The sequence below is a fragment of the Trematomus bernacchii genome, unplaced genomic scaffold (genome assembly GCF_902827165.1).
Source record: "Trematomus bernacchii unplaced genomic scaffold, fTreBer1.1, whole genome shotgun sequence".
Classification (NCBI taxonomy): Eukaryota; Metazoa; Chordata; class Actinopteri; order Perciformes; family Nototheniidae; genus Trematomus; species Trematomus bernacchii.
The window spans coordinates 10025629-10053394 of NW_022987973.1; the positions used below are offsets into that span (position 1 = coordinate 10025629).

At 40.5% G+C, this 27766-nt stretch overlaps 2 protein-coding genes across 2 annotated transcripts in view; one reads left to right on the top strand and one right to left on the bottom strand.

Moving 5' to 3' along the window:
- syt7b (synaptotagmin VIIb) overlaps window positions 1–27766 on the bottom strand; it is a 106296-nt gene that overhangs the window by 53102 nt on the left and 25428 nt on the right. The gene's annotated exons all lie outside the window — the stretch shown is intronic.
- LOC117471291 (uncharacterized protein C1orf109 homolog) lies at window positions 6211–9136 on the top strand. Its single transcript, XM_034116171.1, has 5 exons — window positions 6211–6665; window positions 7986–8165; window positions 8246–8364; window positions 8570–8637; window positions 8724–9136. The coding sequence occupies exons 1-5, from the start codon at window positions 6508–6510 to the stop codon at window positions 8958–8960; spliced, it is 762 nt and encodes a 253-aa protein (XP_033972062.1). The 5' UTR covers window positions 6211–6507; the 3' UTR covers window positions 8961–9136.

The following is a 27766-nucleotide window of genomic DNA, read 5'->3' on the forward strand; positions in this document are numbered from 1 at the left end:
CATTTGTTTTAAAGCTCAATAAATAACAAAGAAGACCTTTGATCGGCACTTTTCTAATTTTGTCCGGAAGATTTAAACTTTAACGGACATCTTGACCGGCGAAAGAACTGAAACTCTGCCACACGGTCCCCTCGTTCCTTGGAAGAGGCGGAGAGGTGGGTGTTTGTCATCTGCTGGTGGACTAACCGGAGAGAATTACAGTGCTTGCCTCGACGGGGAGGGATTGCATTGAATTAAAGCAGCGGGAGCAAACGCTTGCCTCGGGGAGGGAGAAAAAAAGCCACAGCGGAGACTAAACAGAAGGGTAACCATGGTAACTGTGGGCGGGAAGTCTTCTTCGCTGCTTTTGTGGCAGACTACAGCGCCACTTACAGGCCTGGCATATGTACTACAGCGTCTCCAGCGCTTTCGAGCGGCAATGGCCGGCCGTGGCCCAACCCCACATTCCCCTGATAGGTGGAGAGTTGGCCCAATAGCCGTAGCGCCACTTCTGTGACGTCATTGAAGTGTTCAAATCTGGATCAGTTTTTATCAGATCCGTTGCAGCCCCTTTTTTAGAGATTTGGGTATGGAGGAAAATAGAGAGGGTTGTGTTTTCTGACACTTGGTGAGTTCCCTGGAACACCGGGGACACATATTCATGTATAAAAGAAGTACAAAATGCATGATAGGTCCCCTTTAAACATGCAAAAACAAATCGCTAAATAAAAAGATAAAACACTGGCATGTAATTTACGTTAGAATAAATGGAATGGTTTTGAATAATAGATGAGTAAAATCTACGTCACTTTACGGCCCCGCCCACTTTTGGGGAAACCAACGCTGTAATTTGAACGGCGACCAAGCCTGAAGCCAGAGCTCTTCTGTCCTTTGTTCTTAGAGGAAGTACAGAAACACGTAACTCTGGATTTGTTTTAATGTTTGAGGTGCAATAAACACCACAGCAGCTTTTTGGCATGTTAAAACTATTATTTTCTGCCTCGCTCATGAGTGTAACAGCTGGCGAAATTACAGCCTCGCCTACTGATTTTAATTTACCATATATCGAGCCCGATTCTCGATTTCAAATGTGTGCTCTAAAATGATATTTATAAATGACTATTATCATTATTATAAGCAAGACAATAAATGGCAAAGAAATGTAGAAAATAAACGTATTTAAGGTACGTTCATAACAAACGTAACGTGGGAGAAAATATGTTTCTAGAAGATATGTAGAAAATAAACATAATTGAGATACTGAAGAGAGTGGGTTAATGTAGCGTATCATATGCACGCAAAACTCAGCCTCAGATCTCAATGGGAATGGTTAGCGTATCATATGCACGCAAAATCAGACTTCTGCGTATCTATTGCACGCATTTCCAATGTGTAGTTGTGTCATTTGTACGCAGACTGAAGAGTGGGTAATCAACACATTAGGTTTATTTAAAACATCCCTTAAACCTTTATGTGCAATAAGTGAATCAACACATTAGGTTTAATTCAAACGTCCCTTAACGTAAGATTACCTAATTGAATCAATACATACATTTTATGTAAAAGTTGGCATTAATTCTATTAATCCGATTTAAAAGTTACTTAATTATTTCACACTAAGTCAACGTAATGGAAAAACATAGCATTTAATGTGAGTATTTACATTAAACATACATGATAAAATTGAATGGAAAATGTACATGTAATGAAAACACTTAAAGTCAACGCTTTTGGCTTAATTATTTTTTACGTTGAAAAATTCTTGATAAATTAATAAAAACAAGTCGTAACATAAAAATAAATATTTTCATTTGGGTTTCTGCTTCATCTTTTGGTGCCAATTTGGAGCTTCTTTATTTGTCTGCAAATGAAAGAAAAAGAGGAAAAAATGTTAGAAAAGGATGTGCCAGCAGGAGCTTTTCTTAACATCTCACATATTTGACTTTCTCATGATTCAAGGATGTATACTACAGTGTATATTTGCTCAGCTGACTGTAGTGAAAAGCTCAATTGAAACTAAATGACAAAAATACAATTTATTATTTCCTGTGAACCTGTATTGCTCCTTTGTGTGAACTTCTGTCCAGGCAGGTTAAGGTGCTGTGACTCATACGTTGCCCTGTCAGACATTACAAACATATTTAGGACTTTATTCTCTGAGAAAACTCTTTAGCACTGTTTAAGTGTTCCTTCCTGCGGCTGTGAAACATACAAGCAGGAGCTTGTGATGGAGGGTGCTTTCAAGCTAATCATCTTGCAAATCTTGAAACTGCAGCAGTGTCACCACTCGAATAGCCTGAGATCTGCCTCTGCTGAGACACTGTTTTGGTCAACTTTGAATATCACCAAAAAAAACTGTGAATACAATTATTACTCAGCTGTTTAACAGATGGCACTGCACAGCCACAGGAAGACTTCAATATCTCTGTCAGGTGGGGAGGTTTGAGAAGCTTATGGCTTTGTTAAAGGATTTTTTTTCGCTCTGCTGCTTGCCCCAGGTGAGCGCTCAGTGGTGGTGAGCGCTCAGTGGTAGTGAGCAGCAAGAGAAAACCTGCAGTCTGTCAGTTTGCATATTTCTCAGGTTCAAATACAGAGGGGGCCAGGGGAGATTAAGGTCAGTGCCAGGAAGCTAAATGTGTGCTGATGTGAAACACTCACTTGTTGGGCATAGACAAATTCTTTGTATGGTTTACATAGGCAAACTCTTTGTTTTTGTTTCTTTACATACACAGGCTCTTGCACAATCAGCTTTGCACGAAGACAGAAAGAGATAGATGTGATATGGACAAACAAGGTTTAAATGGAGGTTGTTATAAAGCAGAGGGCGAGTAGTTATGGCCTGCTGCCATGAGTAAATTACAAGACACAGAATGTAACCAATTAAATTGACATAGAAATTGTTCGACAAACAAGACAGAACAGACTTAATCGCCATCAATTAGAAAAAAGGTCACGTGTGGTGACTTTCTTTTCTGTTCAGTTCCTTCTTTTATAGAAGGAAGTGTTTCTCTTTATGAACGGCGTGTTCTGTACCTGACTTCGTCCTGGAGCGAGGAAAGACGCTCCTTCAGTGTGTTGATCTGCGTGTCTCTTTGTCTCACCATCTCTATCAGGTAGCTATAGGGCTGCTGCGTCTGTTGCAACAGCTGGTTGGCTGCCAACAACTGGGGAACAACACACATATGTTAATACTTCAGAAATTATATATAAAACAAAAATACTCCACCTAGTACTGTCAGTGTGAATTAAGGTGGCTGTTTTCCCCCGCACTTAATTATACACCTGGGAATCAGGTCTTCACCGTGTGCTGTACATGAACTCAGCCATGTATGATGCAACAAGGGCCTAACCGTTTATCCGTTAGATGTTTATTAACCTGAACATGACTTAGTTTAAGAATATTTTCACTTTAAAACTATTTGTACATGCGGTTAATATTTGAGGCTATCTAAAAATACATGATGTTCCTCAGTGGTGTGTTGTATTGTCGTGGAGTGTGTCATTTCCTTGTAATTATGACTGAGAATGACAAAATAAACTAATATTTTCGACAAGTCTGATTATTATATATAAATAAAGATGAACAAACCTTAATCGACAAGATGTGAAAAATAACAATGTTAAAGTTCTGACAACTGTTAATAAGCAGTTGTCAGAACTTGATTGATGATGATATAATAAGTAAAACAATCAACTTACACTAACATTCGCCACTTCTGGTGACTCAGATTCTGCAGAGAAGGAAACATTTATTTAATAAAGTTATAATGATAAAACAATTAAATGTAACACCAGTGCATATCATACGATCGTTTAACATGTTCAAGGAGTGAAAAACACCAGATCAGCAGTATTTCACATTTCGTGAATTGGGATTTTGGTTTGGTTGGACTAATATCCAACTGTTTTTGTAAACTCACTGAATTGTTCCATCCAGGGCATTTGGCGGAGAGTCTTTGGGACCATAATAAGTGCCATGTTGTAGCCGGTGTCCACATCTTTCAGAAGATCGTTGAGCTTTTCTTGAGGCTGGTGCCCCACGAGGACGAAAACGGGTTGTATCCGCATATTTCTACCGCAAACGATAACGGGTCCAAAGGTGGATAGATCTGGGAACGGAGCGCTCTGGGGGGTCATACGGCTCCGTGTGATCGCCTCTATATGATCATTTTGTGATAATGATGACGCAATAGCCCTGCCTACCCCCACCTCTGCTGCTCACCCCCGCAAAAGTAAACTGCACACTGAATTCAGATTATTTATCTTTATCTCGATATGGACATAAACGCGAGTGAAGTCTAATCTGACAGGACGGAGACACGCAGCTCCTCCCGCTGTGATGCAGCGGGAGCAAAACACACACTTCAAGTCAGATCATCACCCTTAGCTATTTTAATTAGCCTACCTCTCAAACTACCTAAACTAGTTATAAATGTTTATTTTTTTACTGTCGGCCGGGTCACTCATTACTGGATCAGCTGCTGCATGAGACAGACACTGACGCTGTCAGAAGAGAGGAAAAAGAGAGGACAGGCTCCGTGTATTTTATTATTATATATAGTCGTTATTCATTTGTTTTAAAGCTTAATAAATAACAAAGAAGACCTTTGACCGGCACTTTTATAATTTTGTCCGGAAGATTTAAACTTTTACACACGTTGACCGGCGAAAAACTACCCGGTTCCCTCGGCCCCCACCACGGTGAATAAACAGAAGGGCAACCATGCTTCTTCGCTGCTTTTGTGGAGGAAAAGCCACGTACAGGCTCGGCATATGTACTGCAGCTTTTTCCAGCGGTTGGAGCTAAACGGAGCTGTCTCGTGTGAACAGACACTATCCGGTATATATTGCGTGTGGACGGAAGCTTTTTTGCGATTGCGATAATCCTATGCGTTTTGCCGTATGCGTTCCCGTGGGGCAAGCACCTTACTCTGATCCACTCTGGTCTTCACTGTGAAACATAACAAAATAGTTTTAGCTTACTCCACTAGTTTATAAAGAAGCTAACATTGTCTCAACATTGACAAACTACAACTTTAAAATGCCCAGTTGTATGAAAATGAACCAGTAAAGATAGTCTTATACTATATTATCCTGATTGATCAATAATATAAGCAGATTTCATTTATTGTACTGGCATATATGTTAACCAAAGATTTAAAAAGCTATCGCTTTACAGCAAGGTCTGAGGTATAGATAAGAAAGGAGAGAAGACTACTGCTTTCTTTCTTTTTCAACTGTGCAGTGTCCGGGCAAGTACAAACCATGATCTACATTTTTTTTAATGACTTAATAACATTGGTATTTTTTGTATATAGATTCAGAAAACAATTATTATCCAATATTCATCCATTGTTTCGTGTCAATATTTGAGTCTCCCTCTTAATGGAAAAGGGGGGTTCAAACACATGTAAAAAAAGCATTTAACGAATCTTAGTATTAGGAGCATTTCAATCTGCGAGTTTAAAATATAAAATAACATTTTGAAAGTAGATGTACTCCGCAACATACAGCAAGCCTGTCAGGGATTGCCATGGAAAACTATTGAAATTGCAGTGTAAAATACGTGAAATATAATCACCCTCGCTGTCGAAGTCCTCCAGGAAGGCTTGTAGCCGTCTTGGTGCTATTTTTCCTTGCCTTGGCCGTCGTTCCTGTTTGCCTGCTGCGAGCCATGTCTGCATCGACAGGTAGCGGAAACAAAGTAAATGAAAACACGCTTGACAACACGAGACAGTACTAAATATTACCGAGTTACAAAGTGTGGCTTTACTATATCAGTTACGTCCAATTGTTATAACTACAACGAGCGTTTTGCAAAGAAACCGCCGACATGACGCTAACATTAGCAAGCTAACAGTAAATGCTAACGTCACTTGTTGTGTTACTTAGTTAGCGAGGTTACTCGTTTACCTCGCAATTTGGCTGACTTCGTTAATTGTCAGCTTCTTTCCCACGCACAAACATTTAATAACAACCCTCTTAATAATCCGTTTTGGTCATGGCGACCTCGTTTTATAATTATTTTCTCTCACCTGATGGTGTTCTTCTTCGTCTCTCTTCCTTCTTCACAAAGCCGTTTTTAAATGTCCGCGCGAGGAGGGGCCAGGGGTCAACAGCCAATTAAAATTCGTGTATGCTTTGCGTTAAAAATGGTTCTCGACCAATCACAAAATGGTTCTCGACCAATCACAGCAGCAAACGTCAGTGTTTACATCAGCAGGACGGAAATGGATACAGGCATGGTAGAAACATGGGTGGAAATGTGATTTGACCTAGCAGCTAATATTGCCTTAATTTTTAAGGGTTATACATATCATATTCAAGGAGCACGTCAATCCGAAACGGACTAACATCATTTTAGGATCTTTTCATTTCACATTTACATTTTGTGGTCAACTGTTCAACACCTGAAATGTCCAGAAACCTGCGCTACTTTCACTCCATCAAGCCTTGAGGAAATGCTTCCAGAATCTTGAAAACAACCAGAAAGTATGGGAGAGTGTGTTGGCCGAATGCAGCCCCCTGATGGTGTCTCTAGGTAACTTGGCGGAGCAGTCCCGAGCGCTTTCAAACATCCAAATCTCCAACACACCGCTCAGAGACTTTCCTGACCTGGAGGAGCGGCTGCGTTTCAAGCTCCAACTATCCACGGATACAGTGCTGGGAAAACTCAACGACAATATGTAAGTGACTGGGTAAATTGTGCAACACAAATAAAGACTGTAAGACCGTAGTCAGCAAGGACCTCCAAGTCAGAAACGCTGAAACGTAGCTGATGGCATGCCATGCCACTCATTTTATGTGATGCTTACCTATTTTGAGGGATGTCACTCATAGTTATATTGGTATCAGGTTCAGGTTATCTGTTGGTACCCGTAGGTAGATTTAGGTTGCAGATATAAAGACAACAGGTCCACATATTCTAAAAACAACACAGAAAACAGACAAATCTCTAGTAAAAGTACACCCTGTTCTGTCACATCTAAAATCAAAGATCAGTAGTAAAAACATTGGCATTAGAAGTTAATAAATTAATAAATAGGCATCTGTGTGACACTGCTACATCTTATTCCTCTGTGCGATGGCTGCCGGAATAAAGCTGTTTTATACCGCTTTGTTCGACACTTTGGGACAACTAACCTCTGGCCCGAAGGAGGAAGCTTAAATTCAGAGTGCAGAGGGTGGGAGTCATCATTCAATATAGAGCTGGACCACTGCCAGAGGTGGTAGAAGTACTCAGATCTTGTACTTGAGTAAAAGTAGAAGTACCAGAGTGTAGTACCCTGTTACAAGTAAAAGTCCTACATTCAAAATGTTACTCAAGTTAAAGTACAAAAGTACAGCATCTAAATATACTTAAAGTACCAAAGGTAAAAGTACTCATTATGCAGATCTGCCTCTTTCAGAATAATATGTATTATATGTTTTGATTATAATTATTGATCATTAAAGTGTTATCAAAGCTGGTAAAGCTGCAGCTAGTTTGAATGACTTTGTATACTGCAGGGTAGCTTGTGAATTTACTCTGATCAGACTAAAGTCTGATTTAAGTGTTGATTATATTTCACATCATTCCTCCAAATCTGTAAAGTAAGGTATTAAATAAATGTAGTGGTGTCAAAGTACACGATTCACCTTAGAATTGTAGTGGAGTAGAATTAATGTTACACAAGTACAGTACTTGAGTTAACCTACTAGTTACTTTACACCACTGACAACGGCTGTAACTGTCAGAGGTACAGGTCAGGGTCTCCAGGTTTAGCTGTGGCTCACCCATCAGTCTGCTAGACCACTTTAAGATCTGAGTTAGAGAGTTTCTGCTCTTTTAAAGGCAGGTCTTCCTCCCAGATTCCCATAGAAAAACCGTACTACTGTTGCATATTTGCATAATAAAAGATGAAATGCAGTATAACAGCTAAAAAGTAATAAGGGGTTTAAAACCAGGTTTGGGGTTGTGACACATGTAACCCGAGAATAATAATGATCCATCCCTTTTCTCACAGGTCTTCTCTACAGTCTGTCAGAGATTCCATCAGTAACCAGGTCTCTGCGGTGGTCCATCTTTACGAGCAGAATGCAGACATTCTGGATCTGCTCACTGTGACGGAGCGATCTGCCACCGGACCCTCAGTGTCCGACATGATGGGGTGGCTGCACGATGCTGAGCGTCACTTTCAGCAACAGTATCCTTTATGTTATTGTTCATGTTTGAATTTGATTTGCATTATGTTTTGGGTCTTTTTTCTCCTTAACTCTTGTTCAGATTTCTGAGGAAGAAGACTGTGCTGCAGACTCTGAGGCCAGATGATCTCTCCCTTTTAGAATCTGCCCCCAAAAGATGGAAATCTTTGGAGTCTCCCAGTGCAGGAGATCATATCAGAGGTAAATTGCTTTATATTGAATGTTGCTCTGTTCGGATAATAACTAATAGTTAGTTTATGATTGCATTCTCGTAAAATAAACAGTTAATCCAAATGTAATTAGTTACTACTTAAATGTAATTACTATTGTACTATCGCTTTTATCTATAGTTGGAATTTAACTTTGGTTATTATGTGTTTCCTGCCACTACTCGGATTGTCTGGAGCTTTCCAAGCCAAAATGCTGACAGGTTTAGCAAATGAAGATAAAGAATCCATGGAACAAGCAGGCCAAGTAAGCTCGCCATCAAGCCCAAATGATCTATACACTGCCCTGAGAAACCAATGGCCACAGTTAAAGATCATAACTTTGTCCCACAGGTATCCAGTGAGGCTCTTTCCAACATCAGGACGATTGCAGGCTTAAACAAAGAGACCTTTTTTGTGGAATCGTATGAGCAGAAACTGGAGCTTCCATTTATATCTGCCATAAAGAAAGCCAACATCCATGGGCTTTGTTTTGGTTTTTCCTCTTCATGGCATACGCTGCTTCCTTTAGATATGGAGGCTACCTGGTTAGCTCTGAGGGATTACTGTACACATATGTCTTCATGGTAACAATTATTTCTTTCAATGGGAAATCTGTATTTTTTTTATTCCTTGTTTAAATGTACTGTATTTGGTGTTTTGTGATTACCAGGGTGATTCTGGCTGTAGTAATGGCCATTTCTACTGATCATGATTCCATTGTTGAGGTCTACTAGAATAGATTTATATTGTGCAATGTTCCAAACTCACATTGGTTTCTCATACAGCATCTCTGTATAGTATGTGTATTCACTCTCTGTCCTACATGGCTTGTTGGAGCTCCTGCCCCCCCCCCTTCCTGTGAGCCCACTGTGCTCTGATTGGTCAGCTCGCCCACTCTGTTCTGATGAGTCCACCACCGTTACAGCAGAACATCAGTGATTATGTGTTACAATGGCGTTTGTTAGCAACCAGAAAATGACACCAGTAATGACAAACAGATGAGAATGCTGCGTGGGGTCTGGATGCCGTGTTGGTGGGACGTTGCGCGGCTAGCTGCTGCGAGGAGCGGACAGTGTGAGCTGGGTTCATTTCCTGCTTGCTGCGTGGGATCTGCGAGACAGCGAGACATCGCGAATGGACGCGGGAAGGGGGGGGGTGACCCCTCCCTCCCTCCACGGATTGGGTCCAATCAATGGGTCCATTTGGGTATGGGCACGCCACTGTACCCAGGAAGAAAAAGAGAAATCTCCAACGAGGCGTTCTGGGGCAGCATAGACAGGTCTTTTCTGTGTTCGAGTTTTACTCGCTACAGGGTGTACTTTAACGGTTTGTGACTCTGCAGACCGTTTACATGCATAACACCTTCATAACACACAAGGGGACGGGTAATAACCGGAAAAGCATGACATGGGACCTTTAAGTAATGTTTAGTAAGTCTTAAAATGTCAAGTATTTCTGATGATTAAAAACCGTTAGCGTCTTCCATCTGGCTTATTTACTTTCCAAAGAAACACCTGTGAGGCTAACTTCTTTATGTTTAGGCAGTGGTTACCAGCTCATCCAGTAGAGATTTTGTACTTCCTTGAACATAAACCACAACGTAAAAATCCATCTGACATCATCATGAACAAATATTTCTAGCAAAGACCTTACAAAGAATGATCTCCAATTTAAAGAGGTGCACTGCCCCTCAGAGCCATGGAGGCAAAACCACACTGATTTCCCAAATAAAACTCTGATCCAAACCACTTTCTATGCTGGTATTGATTAAAGGCAAAATGTATGAAGTAAATATTAACACCTTTATATTCCAAGAGTCATGCAAATTAACTTTCTGAATCAGATTGTATTTATGAAACCAGAAAAAGACAACAGGGATGAGAGCTCCCTCTTGCTCTATCTGAGAAAAAGTCTAGAAAAAAAGGTTTTCTTAAATGTCAAACTATTTTTAAAAGCTTACTGGTTTGATATTGCCTTTTTTGCATATCCCAGCAGTTACATTACTGAGTATGTACTGATAGGAAGGGTGGCCAAAATGAAGTTGTAAAACACTAAGGAGAGGCTCTAGCAGGCTCACCTTCTCTCTCAAACACTTCCCACTCGGTCCTTCCTAATTCAGTTCATGCTCTCTTCTCTTGTGGGCACGAGCATCTCTCTCTGTTGAATGTGGCCCTTGCTCTCCCTGCGTCTCCTCTCTCCCACCTGCTGTGCTTATCTGTTTGTGTTCTGTTCAATCAACCCCTGGTGTTAGCGACTGGCACGACACAGAGAATAAGCACTATTAGTCACCAGAGACCTCCAGAGGAGCATCTCACACTGTAGGTCGGAACAACATGGAGAGGGCCGCCCCCACGGGAGCTGACCCTTGACTGGCACAACAGACGCACTGCCAGCAGGGTGCGACCAGTGGGAGGAACATAGGCTTCCAATTATAGACCAAACCAAAGGGGAATGAAGAAAAGAGAAAAGGCTTGACTCCTTTTAAAAGACCACTATTTCAAGGCTCAGCATGGCTTCAAGAGTATTCTTTTGTACTGCTCGTTGCCTGAATTAAAACACTAAGATTAAACGGTTGATTCGGAAAATTACATTAGTAACTGCCCATGAAGTATCAATGGAAAAGAGTGAAATAGAGGGAAGAAGCTGTGAGACGTTTGGCAGGTAGTGAGCACAGCCGGTTCAATCTTGAAAACCCAGCAGGTGTGTGTTTGTCTTACACCTGACTTCCTCCTTGGCTGGAGAAGATTAGTCAGTAAGCATTTATTTGGGCCTTTAATTATATAACACATATGCTCCTTGAGTTGGCTACATTTATCGTTCAACTAGATGCATTTGATCAAACAAATCTATTATTTGGTTATACATCATTTTACTCCCCCTGGGACACTCTCACTCCTTGTCCAAAAGCTCTGGTTGCCTGGGGGCGCTCTATTCTTTCCACGGATTTCCCTCAAAGTACAGCCTGAAGCATGACATTTTACAAGTAATGGAGAAAAAAACACTTTTTTTTGAAAACTTTAAAGAAAGGCTTTAGTCAGGATAACTGACTCGCCTGATACGGATTTTAAGGCCTCAGGTTGTTATATGCTGCTCAATCTGGATATTGAGACATTTTTTAAATGTTCAATGTACAATTCATGTATAGTTTGTGTGACACTTTAAGGTTATTAGTGAGCTTAACACATTAAAATGCTGGTGTAGGTAATGGCTAAATGTTGGCCTACTGTGGTTCAAGCACTGTGCCATATTTCTTATTGTATTTTTATATTCGAATAAGCCTGTATGGGACATATGGGGAGCCAAATCAAAATGGCTTGATGACTCCCATGTTTTCTGACCGCCTCAGTCCAAAGGAAACTAACTTGTTCGTCTATTGGGTTAGTAGACACTCAAGATACCCACATGTATGTTCACAAGCACAGAAAAAGTGAGTTTTTATAGATGACCCAATGTTAAGCTTGTGTTAAAACTTTCACTTAAAGCTGGGTCTGGTTCCAGTTTCAGGCAAACTCTTGTGCAGTTTCATTTTGATGTGAAAACAAAGTAGACCAACCACAGAACATTGTGATAATAAATATATAAATGTTTAAGCACACTTTTAAGAACTAAACCTTTTTTTTTTATCTGGGGATTACGAACTGTCAAGAAGATTTTGTTTCAGCAGTATAGCATTATAATCATATGCACAAATATCTGGTAACCATAGCAACATGCATACATGTCAACAAGGTGCTGAGATTTCTGTATTTCTTCAGAAAGAGGTTTTAAAACAAAGGTCTGCCACTCTGCCAATATTTGAGCTAAATATTTGAAAAATTGTATCCACTCGTAATATTACAATATAAAATAAAAGTGGAAAATCCACAGTCCTCGTTTTGAGCAAATATGTATTCAACGGTTTATGTGGAGGTAATATGAGGTTAACCTGTCTGAGTTAATGACATCCAGTGGGTATCTTCTTAAGTCTTTTTAGTATAGAGTTTCCTATTTGTGTTTCCCTGTTGAGCTGCAGCGAACAAATAGTAATTAAAAGGATAACAATTGTGAAACTTTAGATGGAAAATATCCCCCTAATTGGTCTATCTCAGACCGCTGAAGTCTTATATCAACTATATATAAATGATATTTAGAATCATATTTTGCGCAGAAAAACACACAATTCTGTCTCCCATCACTTACAATCAAAACTTGTCTCAATGTACACACTGTACTGCACAACACTTTTTCGTGCCAAAGCCTAACCAAACCTTCACCACATTGTTTTGCAAATAGTTACGCCACATCAGAAAATGCTTTGATTTTTCGATGTAGAGGGTATGGGCAAATAAGACATTTATAAAATTGTATTTGAATGATTTGCTGATTAAGCTAATTATTATGCTGCCTTATATTTCTTATCAATCAGCATATACAAACACACAACAGTACTCAAAGACATTGTAGGTTATGAAAATTACAAGAATGCTGGCTGGGAAATCTTTAACTGTGAATAGCGGATGCACAGTTAACCATCAGTGCGACAGGGCTAGCAGGTGCCAAAAACTGTAGTTCAAGTTGAAAAACATGATTGCTCTGATCTATTTTTCATCTATTTGTAGTGATATGAGTGAGATTAATCTAACTTCCATGTATATTGTAAACTACATGTTTAAACCCACCTGCTATTTGTTTTCCCTCTCTCAGTAAAAAATACATTTCCCTTTCACATCATTCCCTAACGCATGCCAGCTGACTTCATTACACTCCTGCCAAACCATCCCTGAGACTGTAACCCTGCAATTAATTCATCTAAACGTCAAAGGCACTCGCTCTGTTGCCTCCTTTTCAACCAAGCCAAGCCCCACAAAGGATGGGTTTCCAATGCACTGGCGTTTTCCCAGTTTAAACAGTATTATCTATTTTCAATAAACAACATGTGAGTCTATCAAGAAAGATGTGTGACTACAGCTGGGATCAAGCAAAGAGGGAAACTTTGGGAAAACAAACACTCATGTGTTTTGCAGTCGATCACTCGCTACAGTGACTTAACACAGAGCTCCATGTGTTGTGTTTCAGGAAATGTGAAGTGCAGCAAGCAGGCTGTTGTTTCCTGTCTCAGAGGGCTGTAACACCACAGACCCATGACAGACTCATAACCTAATACTCTTGACTGGCAGGTGTGTTTATCAAGGCAAGACATCCCAACAGTCTGCAGGCAGAGCCATCAAAGAGTGTTTCTAGCTGTGATCTGTTGTCCGTAATGAGGAGGATCCGGAGGTTTGCTCTGTGCGACAAGGCAGGCTATGGGTGACTGGACACCGCTGAAGAGTCATTATGACTCACAGAGAGATGCTGAAGAGGAGGAGAGAAGGATGGGTTCTTAGCAAGAGGTATAATAACTCTCATAAAGTGTTGGAGGACTGTAGACAGAGTGAAAGTCCATACAGTTGAGTACCGTGAGGACAACATGTGGGCTTTAAAACTAATCTTTCATTTCAGAGGGTTTCATTATTATTTACCTATTGATTAAGTTTCATGCGAGATATCATTATATTGCATATGCTGTGATCTGATTATACAGTATAGTCTACCATAAGGCAGTTTATGTCTGATCATAATCTATATTTTTCATATGGTTAAGAATCCCATGAAAAAAGATTGATTCCAAGTACAAGTGTTGTCTGTGTAGCCAAAACCTGATATAACTCACTGAGCTAAACACATCAGTAAACCACACTGTTTCACTGACACGTTACTTAAGTACCAAGAACACAGCCGCTGCTGTTAATTTGCACTCAATCCCTCATACACTGCTGAGAATACTCACTACCACACCAAAACCGCAGCTGTTTTAGGAACTTTGTTATGACTTGCATATTGATTACCTGTTTTTAAACAATTATATGTAACGGAAATGTATGGTTTGGAACACGAAGGGCAAGAAGGAAAATATGAGACTTACAAATGTCAGCGTTCTCCTTTAATGTAAAGAGGCAAGTAGATCATTTTTAGATGTGGTTCTCTTTAGCATGTTCATTATTTAGTTTGGGGCCCCAAATCCCTAAACTCATTCACTTCACTTTCATCAACAGTTGATCATTAAACAGTAAGGAGATAATCAATTAACTTTATGCTAAATTATGGGTATCATATAAAAAAATTAACTCAATTAAATACTGTTTTAAACAACATTTTTGAAAATTACAAGTGCTGTTAAATCAAGAAAACAGTGTCTAAATAACGTTGAACATACAGCCAAAGAGCTTAATATCAGAGAATATAAACTGGTACAAAACTGGTGGTAATGTTTATTTACCCAAAATGATATCTTTGTTTATTTTATTATAATATTTTCTGGGAGGAAATATTATATTATTAGGCTTAAATGTGAAATTACTCACATAACATTTTATTTTAGGTGAAGGGCAGCCAGTGTTTTGAACATGAACAGCTCTTGTGATTGAAAAATAAAAAACGATTACATAACCGAGCATCTTATCTAGTATGATGCGCAAATGTTGAGCTGGAATCTGCTCCATTTAAAATAAAAAAGATTCATGTTGTGGATTCATAAGATTTAAATAATAACTGCACTATCTCCAATGTTGTGATATATAAAACCTTGTCCCAATAAATACAAAATCAATTTCATTTTTAATTAATTTCTTTATGTAGTGTGACACAAACAATCTTTTGTCACATCGTTTTATTATCAAACTTACACCCCTATAACAATCGGTGTAATAGTAAATCTCTGCAGTTTTTGCACATCATTTCCACAAATTCCTGCTCCTATTTGGTCGGTCTGAACTTGTGGCAAACAGGCTGCATAAATGTTTCTGCAGCGGTTCATGAATCTCGTCTCGGCTGCAGTTTGTGTGAGTTTAATTCCCTGTTGCACTTTTGCCTGACAGAGACACTTCCTTCAGCTTCTCCAACCCTGAAGACGCAGACTTAAGCGGGCATGTTGCAACATACGTGGCTAGCTTTAGCCTGTAACATGTGTTGTAGGAAAGAAGTCCCATGAGCCCTTTTCACAGATGTGTTTAACACTGAAATCTTACAGAACGTTTTTGTGCTTTTAGAGAGTTGGAGCAGCACGGGATTTACAAGAGAAAATGATCAATTGGTCTCATTGCTTAAAGCCCGGGGCAGTTTCAAGAATAGCTGCTAACTTCTGAAACTGATTTAAACCTGCAATAATTGATTTTTATTTCTGGGCAGCGGTTACAATTTGTGAAAACTAGCATTTAAGTTCTACAGGTAGTTGATAAAAAGGAATTCTTCCGCAAACAGTTTCTATTTACAATTATTTTCTGTATTTGGGCTGTAAGAGCTTTTTCACTGAATACAACTGCCCGCTGCAGCAGAAAGTGACACTATGGCCCCCTGAACCCAGGCAGTAAAGTTGTCAGCCAGACAGCTAAACATGGAGCGGAAACTCACTATAAAGCTCTACAAAGCCAAAGGGGGGAATGGAGCTGTATAGGTTCAGGTGATTATTGTCCATACAAGCGACCTCCTTTCACATTTTCAGTTTCAATTATAGCTGTTTTAGGAACAACTCCCAAGAACAGTTCAAAATGTCAACACTCTTGCAAGTTGGTGTAATTCATAAAACCTTTTAGCACTAAGCTAATTGAAATCTGATGCAATTGATCTCAGGTTGTGAAAAACACATGTATTAATAAAAGAGCAAGCCCAAAATTGCCAAAGTTGTTAGGAGTTACATCTGTTTTGAGTAAAAAATCTCCGGGTGCAACTTCATAACATTTACTCTGATTCAGAGGCACGGAAATGCATTTCTGAACACATATCCTGCCGACCAAGGGAAAAGACTCTTCTTTTTAATGTCAGCGTAAACAAATCTGTGATATTACCACACAAAGGTAACAGCTGCAAAATATATATTTGTGTTTAACATAGCCAGTAAATGTCAAAGCTCTATTGGGACACATTTCAATGTGTGACTTCCAACAATTGTTTAGTATAAAACAGTCTGGATCCTGTAACTTCACCCTGAAAAAGAGGAGGCAGGATAAGATTTTACATTAATGTCAATATTAGCCGTTTTTTCTCTATTTGTTCTGCATCCAATTCACACACTTATAGTCTCTTGCTGTATCCTCAAAAGCTGTATCCTTTGATGTTACATTTTCAGGTGAATTATGTAAGACTGATATGGCCTATCCCAAGAAAATAAGCTATTTGATACAAACAGTATCTACTTTCCAGCCTGAAGTGTCACACAATCCATTGTGCAGTGAACATGGTTTCATTAAACACAGCTTTCGAGGATTGTGATGTCATGTGTGAATGAACTGCTGATGCTTTTGTTAATATTGACATGATAATGCAGCGGCTGCTCTATGTGAAAGGGGTTGATGAGATAAGTGAGTATATTTCCAGATTTGTGAAGTAGAAACCCATTAGCAAGATTTATTTGATAAAAATCCCCATTATTCAACAACAAAGCACCTGACAGACGGAAGGGAATGCAAATTGTGAAACCCATCCCACCAAAACAGATGTGTGCAACCTGAACTTGCCTTAACGCAGATCTGTGCTAAAAGCCAAATATATAAGGTGACCCTGAAACTGAAAAATTCTAAATATTAGTTTTTTACTATTCAAATCCATTTGTAGCTGGTGTTGAGAGGATGCCAGGAGACTAGCATATATAACTGAATACATTTTACTGCAGCAGCACGCAAGTCTGAATCTCTGGTGGAGAGAAAATGTGCCTAACAGGTGAGTCTGCTCCTACTGTTGCTGCTGTCGTTGTTGTTGTGTGAAGGAATTTCCTCTGTGATGAGGATACACAAGTCAATTCACGTCACCCCCAACAGACATTTTCTCTAACATTTTCCCTCGAAGTTTAGTTACAGCTCACGACCTAACCTTTATTGCATGACTGGTGAATTCAGGAAATATATTTAGAATTCAGTGCTCCAAATGTGTGAAACATTCATATTTCTACCTAATTTCTTAGCACAATTTTACAATGTTTACAGTGTACAACTTAACTTGTACATTGAGTTCTTATTTGGTTGAAACGTGTTATTCCAGAAGGCAATATCGGACATTTTCATTCAATTAAAGCATATCAGTAAACTGAGTCTGGCCCCATGATGTGATGCTCATTTAAATATTGGCCCCCAGTGAAATTGAGTTCCTCACATGAACGTTAAGGGTTAATGTTAAGTAGAGTAAATGTTAAAAGGCTATTAAAGGCTTTGAAATGGTGAAACATTATTACTTTCAATAACCGATAATATAAAGCCCAAATGCCCTGGATTCAACTTGATTCTCTGGAATATACTTTGAAATTGAGTTTAAGACCTGCTGATTATCTAGGGTGGCACACTTTTGTGTCTGTGGGTTGAAATGTCCCAAATTATGCCAATATCGTACTTCAGGGACTGAAAATTGACTGAGGTGACAGAAGTGTAATGTGGGAAAAGACGAGGCAAAGAAATGAAAAAGCTGTAGAGAGAGTTGGCATGGTTCAGCCGGCTAGTCTGCCTGCAGTGCTCACACAGCCTGAATACAAAATCCAGTCTAGTCTTTTTTTTGCCTTGAAATAAATCATTGCACATGATCCTGTATATGCGCTGTCAATCACCCTTTACAGCAGATTGAGCAGCAGACTACTGGTGATCTTCACATTAAAACATCCAGTTTCCTGCAATCCAGTGGCATATTAATGTATATATTTCAAATGAGTTACTTATGATCCACAACCAGGGCCGTCCCTCCCTACAGGACGATCACGCAGACTGCGTGGGGCCTCACCTCGCGGAGGGGGCCTCATCTTGCGGAGGGGGCCTCGTCTTGCGGAGGGGGCCTCATCTTGCGGAGGGGGCCTCATCTTGCGGAGGGACCCTCAACTGAGCCGCAAATGCGGCACACCTATGCGTTTATGCGCCGCAATTAGTGTGGCGTGGCACGGTGTCGCCGCTGCAAGGCTACCGACCCCCCCCCCGTCGACGCTCGCGAAACAGAGGGCCTCATCATCTAACTTTGCGTGGGCCCTCAAGTTGGCCGGGGACGGCCCTGTCCACAACCTTCCCACACATGACATCATTAGCTTCATTAATGTCTGAGATCAAACATTTGTACTTGTGCGTTTCCGCCATCAATATATAATTTACCTGCACCATTATAGTGTCTGTGCCCTTAATTTCAAAGCTGTGGACTTCTGCCAAGATTCTAATTCTAATCTCTCAATATAACATCACTGCAGCGATAAGATCCGTCTTCTATCTCAGCTCTTCCGCTGTCCGTTTCCTATCTGATCTCTTTCATTGCTGCCTTCTGAATGACACACAAGCACACCTGCACACACATTTTCGCTGTTACACAATACACTGTACGTTGAAGATATGACGCCAAAGAGCATCCATTAAAGAACTCGTGTCACATATGAAAAGAATAATTTAACAACAGTTAATGGCCGTGGAATCAGACTAAACACTCAGACATCCGCACCATCAGCTAACTGAATAATAAGCTGTAAGTGTATGTCTATAAATGGAGTCAGCTGTCGGGTGTTATAAAGTTACCAAGTGGCACCTCCCTCCACATCCTTCCCTTATTATTTAAGTTATTTTATTTAGTCAACTATTATGTATTATGTTACATGTATATTGTGGTATATTCTTGATATGTTTCATAATTTAATTTAAGTACTCTTTGTCTTTCTTAAATGTATAGCAGTAACTTTCTCAATAGGATCAATAAAGTACTCTTTCTGATCATTACTCTCTAGCTATCTGAGATAAAGCTTTAACACTAAAAGTTATTCAGAATTTCAGAAGAGCTTAACATTGAATAATATTAACAGTCTTCAGCTGTGCTAGCAACTGTGTGATACTTATTGGCACACAGTTGTTTTTAGCTAAATGCTAATGCCATACAAAAATAGGCCTACTCAGAATTATCGTGCTACTGCACCTTACTTTAGCGTGACAGCATGCTAACACTTGCTAATAACCCCAAGTACAGAGATGCCTATAAATGGTGCTGAAAGGAATATCATTATTTTGTAAGTGTTTGGCCATAAACCAAAGAGTTGAACACATTTCAAAGTCGAACTTGGCGTGCGTAAATATTCAACCTGATCTTCCAAAATAAGATCCAAAACATCTACGGATTGAGAACCTGATCTAAATGAATCTGTCAAGGCATTCAGGCTGAAAGAGGCTCTATGAGAACATGCACCTCCTGAAGTTTAACTCTGTCAACTTCTTGTCACCCACCTACTGTTTTCTTCAGTGGTAACGTAGCAACAACCGCTCAGTAGCATACTTACTCGCGCGTGCCCTGGAGCACTGCAACTGGCATTTTTTTTCCCGACTGCCACCTTAATCACATAAACAAGAGAGAAAGATAGGAACAGAGTCGAGGAGAGCACATAAACCCCGCCAGCAGTTAAGTGTGGTTACATACTGCACACTACATCATGCAGCCTAAACCAAACAAAGCCTCATTATGCAAGACGTGCTACATGGTATATGTATTATACACATTTTCTTTGCTTTGTCAGACTGACTTGAAGAATGTAAAGTACAGTGAAGATTAATGTCTGAAAGAATATGTAGGCAAGCTGGTGTGAAAGATTTCCGGATCTTCAGTGATGGAAACACACAAGCTGCATTTCTACAGTGGAGCCAGAAAAACAAATGTCAATATACTCTATCAATCCTCAAATGGAACGTGTTGCTGGAGGAGGACATATAGAAAGATTTTTAACAACTTGGCAACCGAATAGTGGTTCTTACTAACAGCTCAACGGATCCATGAAGAATAAATAAACTACGTATTAACTATTACAAAAGCCCATAAATGTTGACCTATAAGAATTAGTTGTACCTTTGGACACCTCTCTATAAGAAACCTTGCATTTGGTTATGTAAAAAAAGTGGGACCAAACTTGTCTATGAAGGGAAAAACTTTGTAAAAGCAACACTGTTTCACAATTATTATTTAAACATTTGCGGAAATTTTGAAAATAATAAACCAACTGAAATCAACTTAAAACAATGGCTTTTTGTCATATTTTCAAAATAGCAGAACAGGTTGCCAGACCTTATTTAACTTTCAAGTTAAACAATGCTTAAAGTGCAACCTTAAGCAATTCTTTATGTCAGCTCACTTGCTTGTTGGCCGACTTGCACGTGGTACAGATCTGTCATGAAGTCTTATGTGCCATGACAACAAGTGTGACTCATACATTGTTTTATCTATCATGTACATCAGCCTAATGAGAATGAGCTGGCACAGAGGTCCACCTCATGTAGACATGCAGCAGTGGCCTTGTCAACTCATTAGTACAGTAATCAGAAACTGGTGATGTTTCTAGGTGTGTCGTCACTTTGGGGTCGGTGTGGAGAGTTTTGTGACTTCAGTACTGGCAGTCTCGACCTGAGTGGTGTTAACCCTGGACCACAGCACCATGATGGACTGCCCAGCTGAGTGGCTTTGACAGGGAAGTCCATATAGATACACCTCCTTTAGCCCCACTGTGTGACTGGGTGGCTGTGTCACTGCTCCTCTTATCTCCACCTGTGTGGCTTCAAGTCTACTGATGGTTCTATTTTCTTTCCCAGTGACGTATACAGCTGGCATAGTCATACAGAAATATCTACAAAGGCACTCATGCATAAAGTCAGACAGATGCAAGGCAAAGACAGGCTGTGATGTACAGTACCAGTGGAGCTGGAGACAGCTGTGCAGAAAACAGTGTGCGTGCGTGCGTGTGTGTGTGTGTGTGTGTGTGTGTGTGTGTGTGTGTGTGTGTGTGTGTGTGTGTGTGTGTGTGTGTGTGTGTGTGTGTGTGTGTGTGTGTGTGTGTGTGTGTGTGTGTGTCTGTGTGTGTGTGTCGGTCAGATCATCAGTCAGACCGCGTCCCGACACGAGAAGGTCTTGCTCATGGAGGAGCTGTACTGTCATTCCACGCTCCAGTTTGCACCCGTTAACAAGCACCCAGGACGTCTTCATCACCAAACACATGGGGAGCACTTTTAAAGATGCTGATGATACGGGACAGCACAGCTTCAAGGTCGCAATCAGTGACAGGAACTGGACTACAACATTGTTTTCTGCTGACCGTGTGTCATTACCTCCGCCAAGGAGAATGTTCTTGTTGAATGTTGTCGCCTCTGTGTGTCTGTTCATTTGTCAGTTTTAAGAAAAAAAACTAGAAAAATAACTCATTCAATTTTGGAGAAGCATACTAACAAACTATCACTTTCATTAATACTGTGGGATTGCCTTTGTGCAGCATTTACATGGTTTCAGAAAAATGAGTACCTGACTGAGAAATGAATGTGGACTGCCCCTCAAGTCCAACAACCACTCAGAAACAGCTATCAACATGTTGTTGAATAATCATAAGGTTATGATTAAATAAAACACAGTGTCCATGTTGTTTCAATATTTCTACTTAAATATCATGCACATTATCCCAATTTGAAGAATGACTTCCCAATTTAGGAAGCAGGACCTACCAAGGAGCATATGAAGGGTGTTAGCAGAATCTGCACTCTGCAATATTCTTAGAAGACGATGAACATCAAGTAAACATCTGAGATGAAAAGGACATGTTTGCCTCCGAGATGTGGCTGTTATCAGAAAGTGTTCCCTGTTAGAAGAATAAGGACAAGAGACAATTTGTGGTCAAAAGAGGCCAAGATTTCCTGACATTAGTTCCGGTCTCGGTCAAGCACCAAAACAGCACATCTTACTTGCAAGTCTGAAAGTAAAAGAGAGAAATCCATATAGTTGGTGTTAATTGGTGTTATTTCCATTAATTAAGCTATAACAACACATCATTTATAGCCTCCTGTCGAGAACCACAAACTGATCAACATGTTGGGGTTTTCCTGACTTCATTGTATACAATTTTCTGTTTGTCTCACACAAACCAACTCAATTTCAACACTTAATCTTGAAACTAGAAAACATTTTTGTGAAGAAAGGTCTCCGAGCCATATTTCAATGGACACAAGGGACAATAAAAAAAAGTTTTTTATGGTTTTACATTTATTTTGTATTACTCTGCTTGGAAATTTTCCCTGGTTAAAATCCACTTGAAGGCATATGCCATCGGGAATTTAAGAGTGTTGTTGCTTGAGATAGATTAACCCAAATGAGGACGAGTCCCTGATGATATTCTTTTACATGTTAAGCGTGACATTTATTGCAATTGAAACCTAATCAAAATGTTTCCAAAACTTGGTTTTCAAACTGGTAGCTCTTTATTCCAACACAAAAACAAAACACTATGAAATTAAAATTATTACAAATGAAAATTATTTAAATACATCCATGAAAATGTATTTAACTGGTTATATTTCACAGTGAGTAAGGAGGACATTGTGCCCTTTCATACTTTGGGGAAAAGCTTTAGTCCACATTTAAACCTAAGGGCAAAATAATGACTTGTTCATTTTCGGCGGTAAATGTCAACAAAGCAAAAGGCCATGTGTCATGTAGGACAGACAAGTAACAGAGCGCAGTGTTCAAAAGCAGTTTATCAAAGTTTGTGGAGAAATAAATGGAAGAGTATCACCATGTAGACAGAAAATATTCTGAAACAAAAGTGAATTATGAAAAATGCCATAACTAATGATGTTGCCACATCGTCAAGCTTCAACTTCATCCAATAATGACACAGCAACAATTGACGAGTCCATTAAGATCCAAAATTATGCTTTTAACTAAACACTATTCAGACCAGGGTTTCCGTTAGCCGGTAATTACCGGTTTTTAGCTGGTAAAATGTATTCAAAACCGGTAAATTCAAAACCTGCCGGTCAAAATGTCCGGTAATAATTAGGGATGCTCCGATCGATTGGCCGCCGGTCATTATCGGCCGATATTCACTCTTAATAGTTTGATCGGTGCTCTCTATAAAGGCCGATCAGGAGAGCTGGATCTGATCGATATAGACATAAACGCGAGTGAAGTATAACGATAGTTACGGCTGTAACTACGGTTCTATGAGTCCCGGATGACCGCCAGAGGCGGTGCTTTAGCACTGGATATATCCATCGCACGCATGCACATTTCGAGTACCAATAACAACAAAGTCACCTGTGACCCACGTGACACCGGCTACATAGGCCGGCGTCATCAGAGGATCTGTTCCCAGAATCTTCTCGCGAGCACACAAGAATTCTGAGTGACAGGATACTCTGGCGGTCATCCGGGACTCATAGAACCGTAGTTACAGCCGTAACTATCGTTCTATTTCGTCCCTACTGACCGCCAGAGGCGGTGCTTTAGCACTGGATGACTTATACCAACCATGTCATGAAGAATCCAAGCCCTTGCTCACTACTGGAAGCAGCGGAGCTCGGTAAAAGGACCACGCCCAAAGAATGGGGAGTGGCGACATTAACCCGATAAAAACTGCCAGAAGACGCCCACGACGCCGCGGCGCAGATGGTCTCCAGGGGCACCACTCTCAGGGCAGCCCAAGATGTTGAGATGCTCCTTGTAGAGTGGCATCTCAGCCCTGATTGCAGGGGGCGGCCACTGGCCCCGTAGGCATGTGAGATAGTATCGACAACCCAGTGGGGCAGCCGCTGGTTAGAGGGCACAACCTCATTTAGTGCCGCCATGGCAAAATCAAGAGCTGCTCCGACTGCCGTGTACAGTCACCCAAGGGCCGATAGCACAGACAGCCCAGTAACTGAGCTGTTGCTGGGAAAGCAGCCGACGACCGGCCCCGAGAGTCTCGGGGGCCTAGCCCCCCGGCCTCCGGAGCCCCCTGGGGTAAGGCTCTGAGGCATGAGGCCGCCTAGAAGGCCGGCGGCCGGGGGCACAAAATCCCCCGGGAGGCGGATGAGTGGGCCGCTGGGATCTGCGCAGACCACCACTGTAAGCTGGTGGCTGAGTGCGGCTGCTAGAGGGGCCCCTGGGCCTGCTGGGAGTGGGCACAGGCCTATGAAGACCCGAGAGCTGCTGCTTGGTCCGCCTAGCTTGGGCAGCACGCTCCAGTGCCCCAAACAGCTCCCCTGGCTCGACTGGCACACTACGGAGGACATGTCTGCACCAATAAGGACATAACTCGTCCCAATTCCCTAGACATTAGGGCAAAGGCTTACAGTGATGGATCACTGAGGCCCAGCAAAGAAGGCTCAGCCGGAGCCTGCTGCAGAGCGGTAGAGACAGCCAGCATCAGATGGGAGAGGGAGTTCCCGTTACGACCCGTGCGTGCCGCTGTGTCGTAGGCCTTACAGAGCAGCTTGTCTGTGACCCTGCACTGAGGCTGAGGGCACCTGGCATCAGGAGCCAGAATCGGGGACGCGATGGCAGGCTCAATGGATGGCAAGCGACCATAAACTGCGATTATAAACTGAAGCAATATAAAAATGAGCCCCATTAACTGAGTTTAACCGGTCATAGTCCGGTAATTACCTGCTAACGGAAACTCTGCTACACAATTCTTATTATTCTTATTATTGAAACATGACCGGTAAGTTTCAAATTTGTCCGCTAAAATAAATTATTTCCGGACATTTGACCGGCAAGAAAAAATCCTAGCGGAAACCCTGATTCAGACCTACGGCCCATTGTGACAGATTTGACAAGACTATGAGATACATCTAGAGAAAGCATTTGCACCCTATCAGTGCTGAGGAAAAGTAGAGCAGTTGTTGTTAGCATGCCTAAATAACTAAGATATTAAAGATGGACGGTGCTCACAACAACAATCTATAATCAATGCTATATAAATACCCATCCTCCGACAATGTTTTGTTTGTTATCCCAGGCAGGTACTTTGGTTCATCAACTTGTACCAATAGAGTTTCATTACATCCACTGAAACTCATGAATGTTGTGCTGTGTTTTCTTTCAACCCTTTTTCAAGATGTGAAAAGGTTCAGGCTGAGATATGCTTCGGTACAGCCAACCTCATTTATTTTTAGAAATCAGTAGGTGTTTTCAGTCCAGGACGGTGTTCTGCAGCTGTTAACAGTCTTGTAGACTTCACAGACTACACAAGACATCAGATGCAGTGCAATGACTTCATTTGCAAATCTAATACCCGTGAATATGCCTTTTCCATGCCCTCAGCCCCCCCGTTGCCTTTTCCTTTCCCACTGTCCTTCCTTTTTTTCAAGCCAGCTGTCTTTCTTCACTTTCTCTGAGTCCTATGTTGGATCCTTGTTGCTTGAGACATGCCCCAATGTGTGAGCCTCGCTAAATTATTTAATCTGGTCTAATCCCTACAGAGCCTTGAACAGTTTAAGTGACAAAAGTGTGACTTATGCTTTGCCTTTTCTTCTCTTGCTCTAAATAAGGATAACAAGTACCCCATGCTCCTTGATTCGGAGTTGCCCCTTACATGTATGTATTATGTTTGTCGAATGACCCAGAATTTAAAGTATTTTTGGCCAAAGGCATTTATACTGAGTGTATTTGTTATCATTCACTATCACTATCACACTACGCATACTACACTAGTCTGTTTTAAGATCTTAAAATATCAACCTATTATATATTTGTTTATCTTGACTTTTTTCATGAAATTAACAGTGCTTTTGCAGGACACTAAGGAGTATTTTCCGCAGCAGCCAAGACTTAATTTATCTCGATTGTTGGCCAAACACAGCCTGATGGTGCCACGCCTGCCAGGTTTCCAATATTTGCATGGCGCATATGCACCCAATCAATTTAAAGAAATCAGACACGGTTTTTCTGCCCAGTCTATTTTCGTTTAACACAGTATATGCAAATAAACTGTCCTTAATTTTGTTAAAATAATAATAATGGTATGACATTATTACATGCTTAATAGTGTTTTGAGACAAAAAAAACTGCAACATATTTCTTTGATGGTTGTCTCTTACATTAGTTTTTACATATTTTTTTCTAACCTTTTTCCCAGGGGCCCAAGTCAGTCGCCCTTTTATGCTCTTAACCTTTTATATTGCCATATTTTATCCAATATGCTCCTTTACACATCTTTTTACTTATTTTTCCTTATAGCTTTGTGAAGCACCTTGAGATGACGTTGTCTTTAAAGTGTGCTATATAAATCAAATGTATTATTATTATTATTATTATTAAATATGTTGGTTGGATGAGGTTTAAACTTTTGGATTCTACATTGGTGTATTTGATCATATGGTTGTAGTTTTCTTGAAAAACTGTGTACATCATCGGTCCTGCCTGGGTCTCGTCATGCTGCTTCCCTGATGGCTCCCACAGGATTGTTGTTGACATCTTCGTGGATTCATCTTATTATTATAGACACATGCATTTCCAAACATTCGGTCTACCTACGCTGTAAAATGTATTATCTCTTCGATTTACACACGGCATCTATTGCACGTCTGTCCGTCCTCCTCTGTTGCTCTCCCCCAGGTTTCTCCCATTTTTCCCTTTGAAATGTGGGTTTTTCTCTGGAAGTTTTTCCTTGTACGATGTGAGGGTCTAAGGACAGAGGGTGTCGTTTTTCTCATACTGATATTCTGAACAAACTGTGCTGTTGTATTTGCTGTAAAGTGTCTTTACTGTAGGGTATTTTATTATATGTACAGCACTTTGGCTCGACCAAAAATCGTTTAAAAATGTGTTATATAAATAAAACTTGATTGTATTTGATTTGATCATCACCATTATTACCATTGTTCATTATTCAACCCGGTATCACGGCAAGACGTGAACATGTGACGATTTACCATGCTGGGAGACATGAAGATGTCCCGATTTCGTGCCTTCAAACGTGACAGTTACACGGTATTGTTAACATGGCCCAACCAGTGGAGAAATACCCGGAAATGCCAAGCAAATGCTCTACCACGACGGTCGGTTGTTATTGTCAATATTAATATAATAATTATTTATTTTTTAATAGTCACACTCGATTTCGCCGATTTTCTTGTTGCCCCAGCTGGTCGACACCTCTTTTAGCAGAAACAAAGGCTACATTAATGTATTAAATCGATGTTAATCCATGTGTGTGGTTGTGGAATTAACGGACGTGACATTGTGCGATTGCGTTGCCAGGCAACAGCTTGGGTTCATGTTAATTTACAAACTCTTCAATTAGAACCCTAGTTATATTTAAAAACATTTTAGAAGGCCTCACGAAATACTTTAATGTAAATTAAAATTAAAATGTGAAGGAATGTGTGTATAACAAAATACATCCGTAATAAACAATACCGGAAACAGACGTAGGCAAGATCCTCAGCTCGGTGAGTGGATGTTTTAGTCGCAATGCACGTTGGGATATGGTGTTTATGCGATGTGAAATCCGAAAACATTTTTTTTAAATAAAATAATACTTTATTCCGAGTGTGCTTGCTTTTCTCTTTGGAAGTCATCACATAACGGCATTGTAATACACGGTTCGGCTGCATTAAATATTACACATCTGCCGTAGTTCTCTATTT

What these genes read in the sequence shown, in the direction of transcription:
- LOC117471291 (XM_034116171.1), top strand. Translation starts at nt 6,508, where the DNA reads ATGGTGTCTCTAGGTAACTTGGCGGAGCAGTCCCGAGCGCTTTCAAAC. An exon ending in GGAAAACTCAACGACAATAT is followed by an intron (nt 6,666 to 7,985) that starts GTAAGTGACTGG and finishes CTTTTCTCACAG; the next exon opens with GTCTTCTCTACAGTCTGTCA. An exon ending in GAGCGTCACTTTCAGCAACA is followed by an intron (nt 8,166 to 8,245) that starts GTATCCTTTATG and finishes ACTCTTGTTCAG; the next exon opens with ATTTCTGAGGAAGAAGACTG.